Raw genomic sequence first — 23,321 nt, 5'->3', positions numbered from 1 at the left:
TTTTGTTTTTTTTCTCAGACAGTTTTGCGATGGCAGGTTGTCACAGATCGACCTCGGCTCTGAAGTAGTTTGTTTGTCTTTCTTTCGTCTGCGTTTTGTTGTTTACGTGTGATTATCTTCTGAGAAGCTCTCCGTGGGTCTTTCTGAGTGATGTAGCACTGATCAAACTGCTCCCGTCAACTTCCACGTCTCCTTTTAGTGTCAGTATCAAAGCTCTTTCAGTGCAGTTTCTTGCATTGCTCTGGGTGTCTGAGGATTGTTTTGTTCGCCTTTCGACACGTTTTTGTGAGTGAAGGTGCTAACGTGGCTGTCAGAGGCAGCTTTTGTGCTCTCTTGTATAATAAGTGAAGAGTTCAGAGGAAAAATGGTCTGAAGTTAAGGCTCGGAGGTGATGATTAAGAGGAATTTGCGACTGTTAACATTTCCTGCTCGGCCCCACGAGACGCCTGTGTGAGGCTGTCTAATTCAAAAGTAGGTTGAAGTCGATCAATATCAGTCACAGGGTTGACTGTGATCACCAGAGGAGATGCCTATGAATTATGATGAGTTTGATCTAATGTGTGTGGCAGTATGAACCAGTTGGATCTTTGTTGAACAGAATTCTGATGCTGTAAAGCTCCAGACTGAGATTAAAAAGTCTCTTGAAGAAATGGTTTGGGTTTTCTTTTCAGCCAGTTCAGGAAATAATGTGATTCTTGATTTTACCAATTTTGAAAAAGCGCTCAAAAACTCATAGACTAGATGAGGCATTGTTCTAGTTGAATTAAATGGTAATGTTTTAAGACCTATTGCAAATGTTAATTATAAAAATGGATTATATCAGCTATGGAATAAACATTGTGCATATCACCTTGTGGCACCCATAAGCCAGCTATTCAACTCAGTGAAGGTCTATATCTTCTAACAGAAGAGTGACACATCTTAATTAAATGTACTGAATAATTAATTAAATTTCTTGTTAATATCTTTATGTAGTAATTGTATCATGAAGTCACAAAATAACGATATGGCAGGAACATAATTTTTCAGCTCTCATTAAAACACAAGCAAGAGTTCTTGTTTTTAGAAATAGATGTTATTTCTAAAGCTTTATATAGATTTTTACACATTTTTTAAACTTCCGTCTGTCTCTTACTCGATTTTCTTACCATGGCTCCCTTTCTGCACTCTCTTTCTGTCTGTTTGCAGTTTAATTTTGGTGTGCTTTATTGGCGTGACAGAAACTGCATGTGTATTACCAAAGCTTTCCATAGCTGAATACAATGAGAAATGTTACAAAATTAAGTTACATAAAGAAGTGAAATTGTGCGACTGGAGTAAACGAGTCATTTAAATAAATGTGTATGGCGACATTAAAGGAAATGCATAAATTGTCAAGAATAAATAAACTATTTAACAAGTGGTAATAAATAAGGGAAGTTCAGCTACTACTGTACATTCTACTGGTATTTTTTCATACTTAGGATGTGATCCATAAAGAATACATCAGTGCCCTAGCAACCACTCAGAACCTTATAGCTTTGAATTTAGTACAGGCGAACACCACTGACATTTTCAAGAAAATATTGAAATCTAGTTAAACAAGCCATTCAGAAAAAAACAAATCTAATTGTGCCAATAGCAGTAATGCGCATAAGTTATTTTTCTTTGCGTGTTGTACTAGCGGGTGCTGCCACTCCCTATGGTGGCTCCGTGTGGAATGCTGTGCGAAAAGCTTTGAATAAAACATGAGTGTGTGTGTGTGTTTGTGTGTGTTTGTGTGTGTCCTCTGTTTTAATGAGGGCTTGTGATGGGCAGAGGGACTGGAGGCTTGTTAATGGCTTCTTTAAGCAGTCTGGGAGCTATTGTGTCCTTTTCTCATTTTGTGACAGGAATGCTGCTACAGGGACAACCACATTCCAGTATATACTTGCACGCAATCATATCCCAGTGGACACCGTGCATAGACCTCAAATCAGCCCCCATCTCATCTGTATTCACACTCAAACCCCTAATGGTCAGATTTCACATAACGTGTGTGTATATAGGAGTAAGACATCTCTTCAGCTCTGTATGTCTCTGCTACAGCTTTACAGTGCAGGCAGAATTTATTTTTTTTAGACAGATTGATCCAGTTTTACAGTAGGCTGACATTTTTCCTCCAAACACTACTGTGTTTGAGATGCTGGAAGTTGAATTTTCATAGTGAAGGCTTTGCTAGAAGAGTTTAAGGGTTTATTCACATCTCTCGTGTTTGGTTCCATTGAATCAAACTCAATTTGCAGCTTCTCCAAACCTAATTAAAATCAACTAGAAATCAGTTCAGTAATTAAATAAAAGTTTACCATTACCTCTTTTAGGAATTGCTATATCCTTTTTGCTTTACATTACAATAAGGACCAATAGTTTTACTGCATATAAGACACGAAAATGAAATAAATTTTATTTGTATTTAATAATTTCCTGTGTGTGTTTTTCCAGGTGCGGTTGGAGTGCCTTTGCCAGGAGTGGAAGTGCGTATCATGATGACAAACTTCACCAACGCTATCATCGCTGAGGGCAACAGCAAAGGAACCCAGGTACCTATAGGAGTGCTCTGTTTTTAACTATAGAAAATAAGTATTCCTATCCACCTTTTTCCTAAACCCCATGACACGAATTATGGGTATAAATTCCATTAAACCGTAAACAATGAGCAACTGATATAAAAAAAAGTTTTAAAAGTTAATATCACCAGAGAATTAAAAACTAAAAGCTTAGGTGGGTCTTTCAGCAGCAATATTGTGGATATGTTAAATATTAACGTTTAAATTATGTTAAATATAACTGTATAGTATATGTCTATATTATGTAACCTATACGTATGTTGTGTGACTCTAAAATGTTTTGTCATGGAGTACTTGGATATTTATGCATGTCAAAGTGCTTTGCTTCATTTAATTTTTTCATTTATGAATGTATATTTCACCTTTTAAATATTTTAGTAAACCCTGCTGATAGGGATTAGAAGTGAAAAAAGGCACTGTGGAAAGAAAAAAATGGTAAAGAGTCGATTTGGAGAGAAAAACATGAGAGCAGACCACAACTGTGCAGTTTCTGGTGTCTTTTTTTATAGCAATACAGCAGGTCAAAAAAAAAAAAAAAAGGAAAGTAAATATTCAGGAAAGACATTTATTGCAGATATTGTTGCGATAGCAATGTCACATTAATTGTGTTACATTATTTAATGTAAAGATTTTACATTACATTACATTTAATAAAATAAATATAGAGTACAAACAGAGTTGTAAAAAAAAAAGGTTGTACATCTGTCAAACTGGCTGATAAGAATTATTTGTAGTGCAAATAATATTATTTGTAGCCTATTATAGGAAATTATTTGTTTCAATCATTTAGCCATGAGTGAAAGTTCTCCAAACCGGAAGTACTACCCATAATTTAAAATACAGTAAAATATTACAGAAGAAGGTGGACAGTCATTCCTTAAGTTTATGTGCACACCTTCTTGTGCATAAAACCTGTATAAATTTTCTCACAAAAAAAAAAAAAACACTTTAAGTATGCATTTAAACTGATTAAAATATATGATCAAATTTGTATTTACTATATGTACACAGTTATTAATGAAGAAGCCCTACTGACTCCTAGACATATGTTTGTTTGTTTTTTTTATTATTTTTCAGGTGAAGGCTGGTTTGGAGGGGAAGGAAGGCGAGCTGTTGGTTCGAGGTTCTTCTGTCTTTCAGAAGTACTGGAACAAACCTCAGGAGACCGCAGACAGCTTCACTGAGGACGGATGGTTCAAAACCGGTACTGCTCTCACACTTATTTGATGCTTGTCTGTTATGGTAGTACACATACAATATAGGGGAGCATGTCTACATACTGTGCATAGATGAGACTGTGTGTTCAACTTTAACAGCCCTAGTTCTGTGGGACATGCTATATGAAAAGCTATATAAAGGTTTGACTGTCTGTCTGAATAAAGTGCAAGATAAATCTAATATAAAATATAAAAAATAACGAGAGATAAAAGGAAAAGACATATTGGTCCAGTTTGCTATCATAAAAGCAGGACATAAAATTAAAAGAATTGTTCACCCAAAAATGAAAATTCTATCGTGATTTATTATTGGCTTTTCTTTTATGCAACAGAAAATTAGATGCAAACTTGTCATGCTGTAAATGTAAAATGTATAAATGTATTTACAGATGTTACAGATAAAAATATAAGTATAATGTAAAAACATGTATGTACTCTACACAATAAGTGCATTGAATCAATTGATTAATTTAAATGTAAGTTCACAGTAGTTAAGGCCACCTAATATAAAGTGAGACCAAAAAAAATGTAAATGAGAATGTCAAGGAAAAGAGAGCAGTTTGATGAGAGAGAGAGAGACTGCAGGAGGCAGCAAGGACAGAGTCGCAGTGCTCCACGCTTCTGTCACACTCCATTACACAGCACCATCCCATAATAAGAGACAGAGAGCAATCAGCTCAAAACACACCAGTCTGCAGCCTGTGTGTGTGTGTGTGTGTGTGGTTTCATTCTGGTGGTATGTATTCATATGGAAAAAACCATTTCTGAAACGGACTATTTGCTTCTTGTTTATTAATATTTAGACTCTCGCTAGTATTAATACCAATGCTAACAGTACTAATGGCATGATGTTGGCATAAAAAGCCCCTACTGAGGAATAGATTATTAAACATGATAAAAAGATATAAAACGGCAAATTATTTGATTTGTTCATTAGAGTTTTAGAGCAGGTGAATCTGAAACCAGTGATACCACAACAATGAGCCGTCTAGGGTTTTGGAATATTATTTTTAATCCACAGTAATTCACATTCAATAATGAATATTCTGTTATCAGTTACTCACCCTCATGTCATTCCAAATCTCCTTTTATCTTCAAGACGCAAATTAAGATTTTTAATGACACCTGAGACCTTTTTATCCTCAAGTGAAAGTCGATTCAACCAAAACTTTCAAGCTCCAAAAACATCATAAAAGTAATCCACATGAATCGGTTTATTTCCATTTTCATGAATCGATGTCAATGTTTTGTGTGTGTGCAAAAAAAAGTCACTTTTGCATGGATCTCCGACACACATTCACAAAAGATCCATTTGCGTTCATTTTGCAGATGATCTACTGAAAATGAGCAAATTAAAGAACAGACACAGCCAGCTCATTTCCATAATGACCAACCCAATCTACTATCTATCAAGAGCAGCACAAATGAGCAATTATTGCAGCCATGTCAAGCACAAAATGTGTTAAGACATGCTTATTTTGGGTGTTAAATAATGGCACAAATACCAGTAAATTGAATTCCGCTTTTCATCACTAATTATTAGTAAATCATGACTGTTTTTTATTCATTGGCACAAACCATTAGTCAGTCTTGCCCTAAATTTCAATTAAAGACTACCGGTATCATCTTGGGCAGTCATTGAAGGTTGTCACTGAAACACTTTAGCGGTGTATGTGTTTTACTGTGTGTTGTGTGTAACAACCCCCCTCACCTCTCCAAAAAAAACTTGTTGACCTCACTAATCATGTAGTCAGCTCATGAACAATTAATCGACCATCCTGCCTATCCCTAAAAAGAAACGTCCTTCTCATTTCCTTTTCACCTGCAACCTTAAAGACTGCTCTTCTTGTTCTTCCCGAGTTTGCTGGATGCTGCAGTCCATCTGCTCACCCTCACACCCTCACATTTCATCATCACACTCTCAGAGAGGGAGATGGAGCAGATCAATGTGGCCCGTGTCTGCCCGGCTGTGTCTCTAATAGTGTAAGTGTGGCTGCAGGCTGTGACTGGCACCTCTATAGATCATCTGTCACCCTTTCTACAGCGCTCACTTTCTGCCAATCCTCATGCTTCGTTCTTCCCATTGATTTTCATGCGTGCCTTTATGTACCCCCTCCTCCTCCTCTTCCATATCTCTTGTTCTTTTGTTGTTGCTATGAATCTCAGGCTGTTGGATACTCCATCAGCAGTCCACACACACACACACGCACAGATCCTCATTAACTCTGGTTGAAGGTCATTAGGATTTCATAATAAATATCTAGGATCATTATCTGGCCCTGGCTTTTGCTTTACATTTTCTGTAAGTGAAAGATTAACTTGGTAGCCTGCTATTCATCTTTTTTTGCCAACTGACTCACTACGTCTTTTTAGATGTTTTACTATCAGCTCAAAGTCTAACATAAAGGTTATTCTTCCCAAGAACTGTCAAGTTAGGCAGGAAGAGATTGTCCGACCAACATAATAACATATAATAACATGTAAATGGGTCTGTTTTAACCTTGTTATTTAAAAAATATACTTGTCATATTTGTGTGTGATATGTATCAGATGGTCTTTGAACTCTCTGTTGTCAACTGAAGTTCAGGCTTGTCTGTCTTTGGTTATATGTTGTATAGTTTTTACCCATGATACTATAGTAAGATCCCACATGCTGTAAACAACCAATACATTTTTTTCTAACACACAAACAGTAGGGAAAGAAACCAGGGAAAAGGAAAAGAAATGAAGAAAGACAAGCGGGTTGAGGTGATGCCCTCTTCTCTAGCAGGACAGCTCTTTCCTGGAATAAATTATGCTCTGGGAAACAATAAATAAAAATAAATAAATAAGACAAGGCTGCGCACAGAGAAGCATTAGCAATTTTCCAAATGCTGCGCACACATAGTTATGAATAATGGAGGCATGCTAAAAGTCGGGTGCGCTCGGGTAAGCACTGGTTAGGGAATGCACATTAGCCCAGCTGCTCGTAAATAACAGGAGCGAGGTGGTAACGGGGTTGACTCCCGAGCACCGGAGCGCTGGGCAGAATGTTAACTAGCTGTTTCACTCTCTCTCTCTCTCGCCACCGTGATCAAATTGTAGACATTTATTAATGATATATGGAGAGTTTGCAAGTTTTATTTGCTTTGTTCTGTGCTTCAGTGTTTTCAGTCTGCTGGGCGGCCAATTCATCACCCAGCTCTGTTTTCAAGCGATCCCAGCCAAAGCTTGATCACATGAAGCATTCAGTCATCCCCCTCACCATCTATTTCTCCTAACCCTTCTTTTGCTCCTCCTTCTTTCTGAACCCAACCCTCAGGTCACACATCTCTCCTTCTCACTGGCCTGTCTAACACAGTTATCCAGTGGGAAGATCACAAGTCCAATGATGGCTCTGAAATTCAGTACTGGACAAAAGTTTGGAATAATCAAGAATACAGTGTGTGTGCCTATATGTGTGTGTGTATATATACTAGGGCTGTCAAAATTGCTCAAATTCGCAAACTCGTTCAAATATTCCCTCTAAAAAGAATGTCTTCAATGACCTGCATTACGTCAATAACAGGAAAAAATAATACAAAGAGACATAACTACTTGTATAGGTAGTCTATTTAAGTTTAAACATATATGACAACGTACTACCTACACAAAAACAAGGAAATCAACTAATGGCCAAGACTACAGACCTCACGCTCTCGGACCCTCACGTTCTCTGCGCATAACAGTTTAAATGAAAAAACACAATTGAGTGCTGATCAAGATTTTTGTGCAAGCAATTTAAGGTCGCGACTGTTGTCCCAAGTATAGCAGGCTTCATTCAGTAATTGAAACAAATATAATCATAATAATTGAAGTTTTACAGCATATAGAACTGACATTGAATGCTCCGAGCGAGCTGTGCTGTGGTAAACATGGAACTTTTCCTTGACATGAAACGCTAAATAATCAAATCTCGGATCCATTGCTTGACCGAACTCCCCGAAGCCTGTCCCATCCGCGATACTGATCAGTGTCATGTCCTTACAAAAGAACGGAATTTATTTATTCGTTATGGCCCCTGTCGTGTTGCAGACAAAGAGCTTGCGGCGGGCGATGCAAATTTAACGTTAAGTGTCAAGACGTGACTGTTTAGCCAGAGTTCCACACATTATGCCATGCTCATTTGGGTGCACATTTTTGAGATGTGACCTCATGTTGCTAGTTGTCAAATGGTATCCTAACTTACCTCACGGGTCAATAATTTTACCTCATTTTCTCTGCTACGGTCGAGTTGGGCTCTGCACTTGCTGGCATCTTCCATGAAGACGCGTCAACTTTCAGCAGTGATGCTGTGCCAGACAGTTCGACTTCTGTGACCTGAACCCTCAGGCGCGCCAACTCGCAGAGCAGACAACCACGCCTCTACTACCGCGGGTGTTTTTTTCCACTTTTTTTTTTTTTCAATTCGAATATTAATTTTCACCTTCAAAATTAGTTTTTTTTTTTTTTTACTATTCGAATACATATTCCAATTTAGAATATTTGTTGACAGCCCTAATATATAAATATACTTGTTTTCTGTGACAGCAAAGAATTTTTTAGCAACCATTACAACATTACTTATTCTTTACATGAGGACATTGCAAATTGTCTTTGCGTTCATGAGCCATGAATAGAAAAGTTTTGCATTAGTGAATCTGTTGCATTAGTGAGACTGGATAAAGTGTTCATTGGATGAGTGCTGAATTTCCTGTTATAGAGTGTGGAGAACATTAGTTTTTAATTAATAAATGGTTTTCAATATGTCTTTCTTCGAGATCCCTTAAACAAGATTTGTTAGACTTCTCAAAGACTCAAGGTCTCAGAATGGTGTTCAGTTCCCCTCCCCCCCCAAAGAAAATACCTCAATAATATCTCAATATTGACCTCAATAAAATCAATACAGTAATGTGATGTAAAATGCGGCAATATTTGACCATACCCCCCATCCTTCCCATAATCCTTTAACTTTCATATATTTTATACAGTATATCTGAGATTTTTCAAATTCTTCTAATCTTGTTCTTATGAGCCATGAACTGCTAAGTAACCTGCTAAGATTATTCTGTGTAGGTGACATACATTCGTCCTCTGTTGAAATGGGCCACATATTGAGTACAAGGACAATCACTCTTTCTTCTTTTTGAAGAGTAAAAGAATATCTGTCCCCAGTGCCATCATCCTGTTTTTGAGAAAGAGCACACTTGTTGACAGATAGAGCGTTGCTGATTGTACTTTGCTTGACGTTATGTGTGAGGAGTGAAAAGCAGTGAGAGCGAGAAGTGACCTTACTGTTGCTGTCACAGATGCTAGACAGCCATGTGCTATTTGAGGACACTTTAGCAGGCTCCTTTTTATAAAGCTGCCCTGCAAATTCACTCTTTGTGTAAATGGTTTGCCCTGCTGTAATATAAAGTATTTAACTACAAAGATAAACATTTACTTTTTCATCAAAATAATGTGGACTGATCATTCATTCACAATAATGCAATGCTAAAAGAAAGTAACGATGTCTTAGAGCACAATGAAAATTGGTTGTCCTATTCCTGGCTGTGTGTACAGCTCTGCATGTCATTCCTAAAAAAACGTCCAGACACACAGGCCCAAAAGCTACAGTCATTTATGAGTTTTCCTTGTGCTTGAAGCAGTCAGTTTGCAGTTTTCTCTTGGTAAATCTGTTTCTTGAGCTTGAAATGTTGGCACTGATTCTCAACAGCTCTGAGGTCTTGCCTAAGACATGTCCGCCCAACTACCTACCCCAACCCACTGAGGGGCTGCCCTCAACAGCTGCTTGACCTAGTCTAATTTTTACACTTGTCCTGTCCTTCGGAGCTAGAGAGACCTGGGGTGCTTCTCAATATCCCTCCTTGTCTCCTCGCTCCTCCGTCCTCCATCCTATGACCCGGAAACCGATCGAGCACAGCCATCTTGAAGGACATCTCAATTCTCTAATTGCACCAGGAGGAGGCGAGGATCGAGGAGGGAGGAGGCTTCATGAGGAGGGATGAGCGAGGATACACAGGTGTATCCTATGCGGAAGTCTTTTATCGACTTAAATTCTCCTCCCCCTTCACATCTGTTGTAATATTTTTTATTTATATTTTACCTTTTCACTTCAAATAAACAATGCAAGTCATATATTTCAAACAGGGCATCTTGCTTTGTTAATATTTATTTTGAATGTCTTAATTAACAAACTTTAACAACATAAGGGCAGATACCTTTAATCACAGCTGATGACACTTTGAAGTAACGCTGAAGGAAGTGAGGATAAATCAAATCACTTCACTTGATTCACTCCATCCTCACATCTTATATATATATATATATATATATATATATATATATATATATACATACATACATACATACATACATACATACATACATATATATATATATATATATATATATATATATATATATATATATGGGACTCGATTAAAAAAATTAATCTAATTAATTAGAGGCTTTGTAATTAATTAATCGAAATTAATCGCATTTTAATCGCATATAAATATTTGACCTGAGAACAGTGAGAAGTAAACAAATTTTATTTATATTTTATATATATTATATTATATTATATATATATATATATATATATATATATATATATATATATTTATATTTATAGTATACCATTGAATAATGACTGAATACATAAGCTTAAGCAACAAAATATTGTTTATATTTGGTCAACCAAGTCTAGCAGACCAGTGCAATATTTGCCATGAAGTGTAGCAATAGAATATTTAGAAACAATTTAGAAATAGTACATTTCAGAAATTCAGGAAGCTTATAGGTGCTGGAACCTTCTGTAAAGTGTTTTTTTTTTTTTTTTTTTTTTAGTAAAACACAATACTGTCAATTACATTCAGAACATTGGAAACACTGACTATTAGAAAACATCTCTCTGTTGCTTCAGAGGCCATAACATACTAAGTCCAACTCTCAATAACCTTGGCCAAAATAATAAAGAGTTCAACATAAACTGTTGCACCAACAAAATAATACATAGTTCAACATAAAGTGTAAAGTCCACGCTAGCTGCTATATGTTTTGAGGTAATACTCTCGGCTAGATATGCTGCGGTGATGTGCGAACGATAGTTGGTGCTCCAGTATAATCGGTCCCGCCGAAACTCATCCAGTGAGAAACTTTCTGCGGTGCAAAAATAAGTTATTAAAAACGTGGGAATCTTTTTTCTGTAATTAATTCATCTTAGTTAACGCGTTATTTTTTGTGTTATTAATTAATCTCAATTAACGCGTTTAAGTCCCGGCCCTAATATATATATATATATATATATATATATTAGATCCCAAACCTCCATGATATCCTAAAGTTGGGCTTATCATATGAAAGCTTCAAATCATTGCCGTTAACAATTCCGCCCTCTCACTGAATCATATTAGACAAACAAGATCACTCACCCAAGTGTAAAGCACTCGCTCTGGTATTAATTACTAAAATAAGACTATGGCTGTGTCCCAGTTGGCCTACATTCTTTTCAAAATAGTATCTAAGATTAGAATTTGTGCATTGTGAATTACAGCGTATTGAAAAATAAAATGCTTGGATGACGTACTATTTTCAGTCCATCCTTATAATACCATTAATGTTAATGTTACTCATTCCAACAACTGATGAAGAGTTGCTGTGATTATTCTGATTCGATTTTATTCGCTGTAAGCAAACAGGAATGATTTGCGGACACTTGAGTTGGTGCTTATTATGCCTCAATCATTAAATTCATTGTATTATTTCAAATAAGTTAATGTGTTAATTTTGAAAGCCCTAACTATACTCAAATATGAATTTAAATTATGGTCATCATTATCAGTATTACGTTACAAGATTATCCAAGATGACTGTTTCAATGAACAACGAATTAAGGCTCTTGTCACAGTTGGAGCAAAATGAGATCTGAATCCACTTTCAAAGCCGGTGTGAATGTAATTTTGGTTCACTTAAAGCGGTATGAGTTTAATTCTTTAACAGGAAGAGTATTGTAGAGATATACATATTTGATTGCAACTGATGAGAAGAAAAAAAAGCTTAAGGATGATAAATGTAATTTGTGTTTTGTCAGTGCTTGCCTTGTTATTCACCCTCATTAGCCTTTATGTGGAGCTGGAAGTGTTATAATGCTCTAAAATTCATGCATTAATATTCATGTTGTTGTGAGTGTTTACTGTATATGATTACTTAACACAGATCACTTTCCATCAGGCCCCACTTAATCTACAATTCTTTCCGAGTTCTGCTTATATTGGAGGAGGATGGCACTTTATGTGCTGACTTTCAACATTATCCTTCATTGAGCTAGTCTTTGATTATGTTTTGTTCCTTCTTCATCTTAAAGAGCACTGCAGCACCTATTACAAGCAAATATTTAATACACTAACACACACTATTATGCTGAAACCCAAATTGTTGTTGTCATGTCTGAAAGCAAATTAAATTCTAAATCTGCAATTTGGTGCCATTTAAAAAAAGTAAGATAAAAATACAAAAATGTCTCTCAAAAGCCTGTTGTATCATATTTGATACATATGACTACATTTTAACATGATTTAAAGAGTAAATAAATGCTTTTTTTTCTCTTTTCACTTTAGAATTTTTATAAATATCCAACAGAAGCTCAGTTCAAGTTTTACAAACCCAGTCAGCCTATGCTCTTCACCTCAATTTTGCGTCCATGGCTGTCAGGGAATATAGAGTCATTCACACATGTTCAGGAGGAGCAGTGGAGCTCACAGCTTGTCAGAGCGCTGTGTTTGTTCACTGATGTGTAAGTGTGCTGGACGTGAAACATGGCCTCTTTCACACTGCCCTTTCCTGAGCTGTCAACCTCCTTCAGCCTCTCATGAAAGTATGTGTGTGTGTATGATGTGCGTGTGCTGCATTGGTTTTGTTTACACCCTCAGCTTCCAGCAAAATAGCCTATTTATGTTTGTTTAAGTGTTGGCATGTGCCAGGAGCTTTTACAGATGTGTTTGATGGCATGTTCAGGTAATTTGTGGGTATGAAAAACTACACTTTTTTTAACACTTTGTGTTAAATCAAAGAGTTAAAAATATAACCAAACATATTGGATTTCTTATGTTAAAGCATCACCAAACCTCAGCTCACCATCTGAAATGACACTATATGTGGAAATAATGTGAAGATTGACTTTGCTTTAAACGCATGAGTTGTCTCTGGGATGCTTTCTCCACATTGCATCATGTGTTCGTACTTGTTTAGCATGCAACATGGCTGTGTTCACTTAAACACCTCAGCCAGACATTGAGAAAAAAAGAACTAGTGCAATAAAGCTTCTTATCATTTTAATTAGGAAAGCCGCTGGGCCATAGCGCTTCTGCAGTGACTTCAGTAGACTGATGCCTTTGCTGCCACTGTGTTCATGGAGCGGTTCATATTAGCGTTCGCACAATTACTCATTTTTACTAGTCGGCCAGAAAGTTGTCATGTAGTTGACGGGTCATTGTTTACCTGATGTAAATGAGTCGCGACATAGTGTTCAGAATCAGAGGTCTTTGCTGTTAAATGTTGTGTTGATGGTAGGTGTGTGGTTCGAGAGAATGTCTATGTAACTGTCCTTACGTTCTCATAAACAATGTAAAATCAATCATTTGGTCTCATTTGCTTATAGTGTTTGTTACCTTCTGGGAGACACTTGATTAGTTTCAAGGCAGTTTACAGGAATTTTGGCTTGTGAGTCAATGGCGTGACCGCATTAATTTATTAATACCTTAAAAATGCATTTAACATATACTGTATAATGACTTGGATACATTGTTGAATGAAAGAGGGGAGATATATAATCAAATAATAATGATTAATAGGCCTACTCTTTAAATTCTTCAGAAAATAAGTTTGATTAGGGAAAACTGCAATATTATTATAGAACTACATATAGGTAGCCAATGTCTATGGTAACATCCTAAACTGTAAAATGACTGTAAAAGCTACAACTTAAATAATTTTACAGTTCAAATATTATTAGTTTTGACATAAACCGGTTTAAATCGTAAATTATTATGTATTTATTTTTTTATTGATTACATCACATTATATTATTAATCAATTTTAATGAAACTTCAATATGGAATATAATTTTTTCTCCTACTTTTTCTCTGAAAAATATTTTTCTACAGTTTACACGCTACAATTGTAAAGCAACAAACTATTTGTCTTTCCTCACTGAACATGAAGATGCTAGCATAATCACAATCAATCAAGAATCACATTAATTTATTTAATTATATAATAAACCGTTATATGGCCTGCCCAGAGCAATACTGCAGGAATAGAAACCAAACTCAACAAACAAAAAATTACTTGTTGTTTTCCAGTTGGTTAGGACAAAAATTCTTATCAATTAAGCTGGTAGCATTTCGTTTTTTTTTGTTTTTTTTTTGCTGGTTAGGACTGTTATTCATATCCACATATTCATCAACCTTCTTTTGCTTGTAATCATAGAAGAAAACCCTGACGCCAGGGTTTAATACTTTCTGTGACCTTTGATCCCTCCCCAGGGGCATTATGAATTCTTAAAGAGGAAAAAAACCTCTGTAAATTCTCTTCCCTCACTCGCCAACAGCTTATCTGTCCCCATGTCAAACATGTTCCTGGTTCATTTCCATGAGAAGGAAGCTACGCTGCTGTGACCAAATTACACCTTGCATTTGCGGATAGGGTTATTTTAAAGAAGGACGAGGCGAGTGTAAATACACTCTTACTGCTGTTAACACCCAGCCACTTTTCCCCACCGCCCCCATCCCTTGCTCATGCTCTCTGTCTCCTTCCACCCACCCGCTTCTCCTTCACCTCACCCCAGCCTATCACTGTGGAGCAGTGGTCTGTGAAGAAATTCCCAATATCTAAATTTACACACTGTATCAATCTTGTTTAATAGACTGGAAAGCTTATTGCTCCGGTGCTGGGCGGCAAGAGAGGGCAGCGCTGATAAATTGCGCCGTCCCTGCGACAGCCGCCAGTGATGTATAATGAAATATTTATGATTTATCCCAGCTAATAAACTGAAATGAAGAGCCTGATGTATGGGAACAGATGGGCCCTCTATTGATGCCGTGCTCCTCGCTGGAGATGGAGAGAGAGAAAAAAGCTCTACGTTTTAGAGCTTTATTGAAAATGTATTGGGGGGAAAAGGCAGTTGTTTTTCTATGTACACTTTGTGTACAAAATCTGACAATTATGGCAAGCATATTGGACCTGCGCTACTCAAATTGGCCATGATTTTTTTTATTGCATTAACAAGTGTCCGATAACAGCCGTTTTTCTTAGTAATAATTTTTTTTTCATGTGATCTTAATATATCTGCCTCATGTCGCCAGTTTCTGGGCCAAAAAGTTGCATTTTCAACGCACCACATGAAAACCGCTAAATAGCACAGATGTTCGACCCCTGTGTGAAAGGCAATTACTCTCCAAACCAGTAGATGGCAGAAGTCTGTATATGTAATTACAAATTGTACTTGCTTTAACACCACAATTGCTCGAGTTTCATTTGCTAGCTTCAGTCAGTACCGTTTTCCTCATCATGCATTGGTTCGCTAAGCTGAACGGATGGTCACAGTGATCTCGTGATCTCGGACTCCACCACCAATTTAACATGCTCAATTGGCCAAAAAACCATTGATGGGGGTACAAGTAGTGCCAACAGTACAGACCATGTGAAGTTTGAACTCTTACTGCCAGTATGGGCACCTCAGTTTAATGAGTTAAAGGAAGTATGAATGAAACTAGACATTTTCGAAAACAAACAAAAAAAGTGTATTTGCCTGTACAAAACTCCCCACTATAATGCTAGGGTATTTTTGGTGTTGCAACGGTGTTGCTATGTAGTTGTTAAAGGGATAGGTCACAGATTAATCGCATGTGATTATGAACGCGATATTGCGTAGCTTGTAAGCAAACTACGGCTCTGTCTATTAACCCTTTCACACGTGAGTTTACAATATTCTAGCTGAGACCCCGGCGTGAGTTTTTTTAGACGACCGTTATTTTAGAAAGTATCGTCTTATTGTTTTCATGGCGACGTGTTATGCTTGTCATGTGACACAACATAGCCATAATAGATCTGTATGACACATGGATCGCTTTTATTTAGTTTTTCCTGTTTTATTCAAAATGTTCCCAAAACATGCTCACTGTATTATGAAATATTTTATATTCCGATTCTGAAATATGTGCAAGTAAATATATTTGGTAGTTTAAACACTTTTATATCGACCATGTTAGTTGATCTATACCGGGTGAAGGGCGCCGCTATGTTAGTTCGTGCTGAATCCGAGCTGTTGAATTCACAACACGCAAATTCATCCTCTCCTCCCGAAAACACATAAACGTAAGTCCGCGATAAACTGAGAGAAGACCAGAGTAAACTTTAGTTACCTACACAATCTGTATGTGATATCAATAAAAAACATGTCGTCAGATTATATTTGTAAGTATCATTATTGCAGTTTCCACAGACATCAACGTACATTATATTTTACAAACTGTAAATGTATGTTTTTGCTAGTTCTCATGTGTATTGAAATGTCTGGAACTTTAAATAAGCATTAAATGGTTGAAAATACTGAATATGACAAGTGCTCACCATGTCCAATCTGGCTCTGCGTCAGTCAAAGTGCGAAAGCAGATTTAAATTCAGCAGTTGATGACGTGACGCACTGAAAGTTCTAATCACACCGGTGTGATCGGACTCGTCAAAGGGTGCTGTGCTTACGTCCTACGTTATCTGCTGGATCGACACTCTCTCGTGAATGTGCATAAGACAACTACTGGAAGCCAGAGACAGTTTATATAATTTTAAATATGTATATTTTTCTTACACAAATTCATCCCCCCTGAGCTGTGTGGAGAACTTTTTATAATGGATTTCTGAATTTTTGGGTGCTTCAAAATCTTCAAAAACAATTCACTACCATAATAAACCTTGAAAGAGCCAGGACAATTTTTAATCTAACTCCCATAGTACGTGTCTGAAAGAAGACAGTCATATACACATAGAATTATTTGAGGGTGAGTAAATCATGCATTGATTTTGATGTGTTTTAGAAGGTAACTTACTGGAACCAGGTCAAAAGAGTCCACCAAGTAATGCTGACAGGCATGTTTCCTTTAGGAATGCAAAGGAAGTATTGTGGCAATAAAAGGAGGAAATTAATTAAAGTTTGTGGCAATGAGTTGTTTGCTGCTGATGTATTGACTGATCATGGGGGGTGGGGGTGATTCCCATCTCACTCATCAACTGGCTTCATCTCCAACCAGTCACAAGCCTATGTTTAGTTCCCCTTGCCCTGCCAACTTAACCACCCTATCCCACACACACTGATACACTATAACCCATGACATATCCTTAACCTTCACAAACCTCACACACATGCACTCTCGTTTCTCAACTCCCCTTCGCCACAGCTGGGGATAGCACTCAATAATGATCCATGCTGGACATCCAACACCTTTGCCCAATGTTCATTCCTCCTTTTCTTTCACACTCAGTCACTCACCTGCTATGACCTATTTCCTGTCGGATTCATGGTCCTGCCCCAGCTGAGCCCCAACACTCGATGAGTAGTCTCTTTGTCTCCGCTCTGCTAAAGAGATTGAAAGACTTTCTGGCTTGTGATGACTTGTATTTTTCAGACTCTTTGGCTTTTCATCAAGGTGTGTGTTAAAGTGGAGGCTAACACCCTGTCCTAACCGGGCACGTCATGATAAAGCAACAAGCTAAAGGTTCCATCATTTTGCTGTCAATCTGATATTGTCCTAAAAGGAAAGGAAAGGATGTGACAAGTGGCCAAGTATGGTATCCCATACTTAGAATTTGTGCTCTGCATTTAACCCATCCAAGTGCACACACACACACACCGTAAACACACCCGGAGCAGTGGGCAGCCAAAGCTGTGGTGCCCGAGGAGCAGTTGTGGGTTTGGTGCCCTCCTCAAGGGTCTCATTTTGCACATGGTATTGAGGGTGGAGAAAGCACTGGATATTCCCCACCTATAATCCCTGCTGGACCTGAGACACGAACCCGCAAACCTTCGGGTTACATGTCAGGCTCTTTAACTATTATGTCACAACTGTGACAAGCAATGCAAAATTATGTCTACTTCCTTACTACATGATATGCAAAAAGTAGTATTACAGGTAAGTCCAAATAAGCATGATTCATAAAGAATTGCACAAAAAAAATACCCAGATGACCTACTAGTTCTGCCAAGATTCTGAAGCGAGTATCCAGTGGAAACTTTGGACACTTATCTCATGGCTGTGGGCAAGGAATTGTAATATTTGTTAAATGGTGAGGAACAACATTCCCTGTACTACTACTTTTGGATGCAGCTTATGACACTATCCATGGTTGCATAGGGTTTTGCAAACGACTGCATCATGGCCACAAAGAGGTAATTTGTAAGCACCTATTTGAAACATCAAATTACAAAAAGGGACTTCAGAGATGCATTCAAGGCAAGGCCACAGATCCACAAGTCCACATTATTTTCAGCATTTGAGCCAGATTATGTTTCAGATCAACATAGCTGTAAATCCAAGTTTTGATTAGCTTTGCATTTGTCACTTTGTAGCACTCTTTCAGTGAGGAAACATGATGCCGGAAACCTGCACCTGGTTTGGATAGGGTGTACCACACTGCTCCTGCTGCTGATGGCTGCAGTGTGTTTGTCTGTTATGGGGTGGCAATTAAGCAGTCTCCAGCTGAGCAGCTCTGTGCAATTGGTTTTTAAGATTGCAAGCAGAAGATCTTGAGCCTGACTGCAGGCTATTATTAGAGTTTAGCAGAGGACAACGTGCAGCACCCACACACACACAACCCTCATGTTCTTATTGCTGTCCCCTTCCACAGCTGTAGTAGGAGGATGTTGACTATACTGCCGCTTGCCTCACTGTTTGAGCCCCATATGGACTCCTCAGCAATTAATAGAGGTGCAGACCCCTATTAAACCAGAGAGCGGCGTGGAGGCAGGTGTAACTCGAAGGGATCTCTGACCGCTCTGGATGCTCTTTCAGGTGACACTGCACTCTACAGAGATGGTGTGTACTGGATCATGGGCCGCACATCTGTGGACATCATCAAGAGCGGAGGATACAAGATCAGTGCGCTAGATGTGGAGAGACATCTGCTTGCCCACCCAGATATCACAGGTACACAAGCACTCACACACATACACATGTACATATGGACAGGGGAATAAATATGCACTGTTTCCTCTTTGCTTTAGATGTGGCTGTGATTGGTGCTCCAGACCCAACCTGGGGTCAGAAGGTCACGGCAGTTTTGCAACTAAAAAAGGGGAAGACTTTGACTCTGTCACAGCTAAAGGCCTGGGCCAGGTAACTCATATGCTCACTGAAAGAGACTTTAGGTTCAAATAAGTTCGGTCCACACTGCAGTTTATTCAGCTCTCTAAAGCCCCTTTCACACTGCCATTCCGGCAAATACAGGGGTAAAATGTTCCTGCAATTTTTCCCTGGTCGCTAGATTTTGCACTTTCACACTGCCAGTGATGACCCGGTATATGTGCATGCTTTCACACACAACCCTTGAAGATCCCGTAACGACACGTGACATCAGCGCGTGACGTGTAATGTACGAGTCGACAACACTAGGCACGTTATACTTTCACTGAAGCAAGCAAACGATATCAGCATCAGCGCGGAAAGTGAGGCACTAACTGATCTCTGCTGCATTACAGTTTGCACATATGTTTTCGTCGCGAATGTTGATCTTCTTTCAAAACAGCTGGTAGAAGAGTCGTGCGATAACGCGCGTCATCACTTCGATACGGGATTAGATCTGGCTTTTGTTCACACAGCGCTCGTCCCGGGTCGAACCCCCCAATGTTACTATGTCCCCGACCCGGGTTCAATTCGGTAATCAATTCCGGGACGTGGTTGCTTTCACACAGAAGGCGACCCGGCAATGTTCCGGAAATATTGCGGGTCCGACGTGCAGTGTGAAAGGGGCTTAAGGGGCTGTTCACACAGAACAAATTCTTGGATTTATAAATGTGAAGAGTAAAAAAATAGATGCATAAAACTTATCTTACCTTATATATATATATATATATATATTAATGTTTGTTGTAATGTTTATACAATAAAAGAGGAACGAAAACATGTTAAAGCAACAAAACAGAACCGACAATATATATTTCAATATTAGTATTTCAACGGATATACAATATGGAATTTTATTATGTTATTAATGTAGACTAATGGTTGTTGTTAATCTATAGAATTTGTGCATTTGAATTTATATTACATGTTTACATTTAGATTTTACCTTATAAATATGAGGTTGTTCCAGTTTTTACAAGATGTTACTGTTTTTGTTAATGAACATACATTTACATCATGCCATCAGTAGTTTAAAACATGAGAAACTGTCTGGTTCCATCTTTCACTTGGGAGAAAAAATCTGCCTTTAAACTTGAAAGAAATGTTGACATTTATCGTGATAACTGGATATCAACTGATATTTTGGCCATACTGCCCAGCCCTAGTGTTAGCCATTGTAAAATTACCATTTATCACGAGTGCATTTGATGCTCTGTCACCAATTATTATTATTTTTAATTTTTTTTGTAATCTCCCAGCTCACAGCTCACAAAAACTCAGATTAGTTTACATTGTACATTATTCTCCTACAGCTCCCCTAGAGGTCTGAATGTAATATGACAGGACCAGAATTTTCTAGTGTCAATCAGCATCTAGCAAGACACACTTCAACTTTCTCAAAAAAAAAAAACAACCCCGGCAGGTGATGAAATGTTGCTGAAATGCACCAGCAGCCTTGTTACAAGTAGTTTATTGTGGAGCACAGTGGTGTGTTTGGAGGTGTTTTTTGGGCTTGCGTCAGCGTACGTGTAGCATGTTGAGTCAGATGTCGAGTTGGAATCCCTCAGGACATGCGTTAGACTCGAGAGGCCTCGGTATAAATAACAATAGACACAAGTAGATACACTCATGGACAAGAACTCATTTAGGAGCATGCTGCAAGAACAGATGTGTTTTTGGTGGGAGAAGGGGCGGAGAAAGAAACTGATGATGGTGAGAAGAAAGAAACCGTGTCTAACATGCTCTGTTTAAGCAGTGCCTGTTTATTTTATCCCTCATACTGTCTCACTTTCTTTAAATGTCACTTTTGTTGCCCAAATGTACCATTTTGCCTGAACGTCAGTTCTGTCAGAAGACACATGTCCCTTTACAGGAAGTAGCTCAGGGCTTTTATTTCTCTATGTGTGTGTGAGCTCCATATGGTGTGGGGGTGTTGGAAGCAGTGCTGTGCCCTGCTGGTGCGATGCTGCGTGTGTTTTTTGCGGTGGCCCTTCTGACCTGTCCCAGCCCCTCTAGCACAGCCCAGCAAAGAGTAACATGCGCAGGGAAAGATGCTCACTCCCCAGCGCTGTAACTCCAGCTGTCATCCTGCATAATCATCACTCTGTATATGTCATAAGGCATAGAAAGACAGGAGCTGATGAGCTGACACAAGTTACACAAACACTGCACAGACACGCATGCAAAGAGAATGCGGCTACAGTGAAGAGTGGAATATTCTGGAGTGTGTAGTGCATTCAAAATCTTAAACCACTGCAGGGAAGAGTAAAAAGAGAGGGAGTGAAAAGAGGAGGCATTAACAGAGAGACACCTTGCTGGAAGGGACTTATATAGAAGAAAACAGAATAAAAAAAATATTTTCATACACACACAAAAAAACGTAAGATGATAAAGACGGCTCCAGGCTTGCACTGTAGACAACCGCAAGAGCAAGAACGCAAAACATTTAATTAGCTCAACACTCCACTCTGCCTTTAAGTATTTGTCTTTATTTCATGCTGATTTCATTGTTTGTGGAATTAATCGAATTCCATGTATCTGGCAGCGTTTTATAAAAACAGAAGTTCCAGCATAGATGATGACTGCTGTGTTAAAAATATGCAAGAGGTTTTTTTGTCATTTATGTATTTATAGGTGCATCTCAGTAAATTAGAATGTCGTGGAAAAGTTCGTTTATTTCAGTAATTCAAGTCAAATTGTGAAACTAGTGTATTAAATAAATTAAATGCACACAGACTGAAATAGTTTCAGTCTTTGGTTCTTTTAATTGTAATGTTTTTGGCTCACATTTAACAAAAACCAACCAATTCACTATCTTATCAAATTAGAATACAATGGGGTTCAGGTCTGAGTTTGCTGGCTAGTCAAGCACACCAAAACCATGGTCATTTAACGGTGTAGGGACTTTGGTTTTCAAAAAAACCAACACCAGCAGATGACATTCCACACCAAATCATGACAGACTGTGGAAACTTAACACTGGACTTCAAGCAACTTGGGGTATGAGCTTCTCCACCCTTCCTCCTGACTCTAGGACTCTAGGTTTCCAAATGAAATACAAAACTTGATCTCATCTGAAAAGAGGACTTTGGACCACTGGCCAACAGTCCAGTTCTTCTTCTCCTTAGCCCAGGTAAGACATCTCTGACGTTGTCTGTGGTTCAGAACTTAACAAGAGGAATACAACAACTGTAGCCAAAATCCCCGACACTTCTGTTTGTGGTGGCTCTTGATGCCTTGACCCTAGCCTCAGTCCATTCCTTGTGAAGGTCACTAAAATTCTTGAATTGATTTTGCTGGACAATCCTCATAAGGCTGTGGTTCTCTCTGTTGGTTGTGCATCTTTTTCTTCTACTCATTTACTTCCACTCAACTCTCTGTCTTCCCCATGATTGTGTAGCCTAGTAAACCAAACTGAGAGACCATTTTGAAGTCTCAGGACACCTTTACAGGTGTTTTGAGTTGATCAGCTGATTGGCATGTCACCATATTCTAATTTGTTGAGATAGTAAATTGGTGGGTTTTTGTTAAATGTGAGTCAAAATCATCACAATTAAAAAAAGAACCAAAGACTTATACTACTTCAGTCTGCATTGAATTTATTTAATACACAAGTTTCTCAATTTGACTTGAATTACTGAAATAAAAGATTTTTTCCATGACATTCTAATTTGAGATGCACCTGTTTGTGTGTATTTCACTTGATGTTTCACATCTTCACATTAATGTCTTTGCCTGAAGACATTTTCACCACATGTTCCAAATAAAACAACATGCAGCATTAAATTCTTAAAGATTTAATGCTGCATTTATTCATTTTTTTTCATTCCACTTCCAGAGTTGAATTTTAGGAAGGTACTTTTTTTTCTTTTCTTTTTTTCTTTTCTTTTTTTCTCCGTGATCTGCAACAAAATGTACAGAACCTAAGATTTCTTTCTTTAGTCCTGAAAAAAGCTACGTAAGTACATTTGTACAAATGCTTTTAGCTGCAAAAGCTTGATTTCATGTTTTGTTATTACACGATGCAAGTAAATGTTGCATTTTCAGAGGTTCTAGGCAAGTATTAGAGAAAATGCTTTTTCATGATCAAGCTCATCGATCACCAACAAATCAATTAAAACATC

At 37.9% G+C, this 23,321-nt stretch overlaps 1 protein-coding gene across 2 annotated transcripts in view; it reads left to right on the top strand.

The window, feature by feature from the left end:
- Positions 1-23,321, top strand: part of acsf3 (acyl-CoA synthetase family member 3) — a 40,207-nt gene that overhangs the window by 15,712 nt on the left and 1,174 nt on the right. For both annotated transcript variants that reach the window (XM_052562094.1, XM_052562095.1), the window contains exons 6-9: positions 2,461-2,558; positions 3,663-3,789; positions 18,868-19,002; positions 19,080-19,191. In XM_052562094.1, coding sequence (XP_052418054.1) covers positions 2,461-2,558; positions 3,663-3,789; positions 18,868-19,002; positions 19,080-19,191 — 472 coding nt within the window. The remainder of the gene's footprint in view (positions 1-2,460; positions 2,559-3,662; positions 3,790-18,867; positions 19,003-19,079; positions 19,192-23,321) is intronic.

This window comes from Carassius gibelio, chromosome B7 (genome assembly GCF_023724105.1).
Source record: "Carassius gibelio isolate Cgi1373 ecotype wild population from Czech Republic chromosome B7, carGib1.2-hapl.c, whole genome shotgun sequence".
NCBI classification, from domain to species: domain Eukaryota; kingdom Metazoa; phylum Chordata; class Actinopteri; order Cypriniformes; family Cyprinidae; genus Carassius; species Carassius gibelio.
Note: the sequence above shows the minus strand (reverse complement) of the source record. Positions and strands in the feature narration are given on the sequence as shown.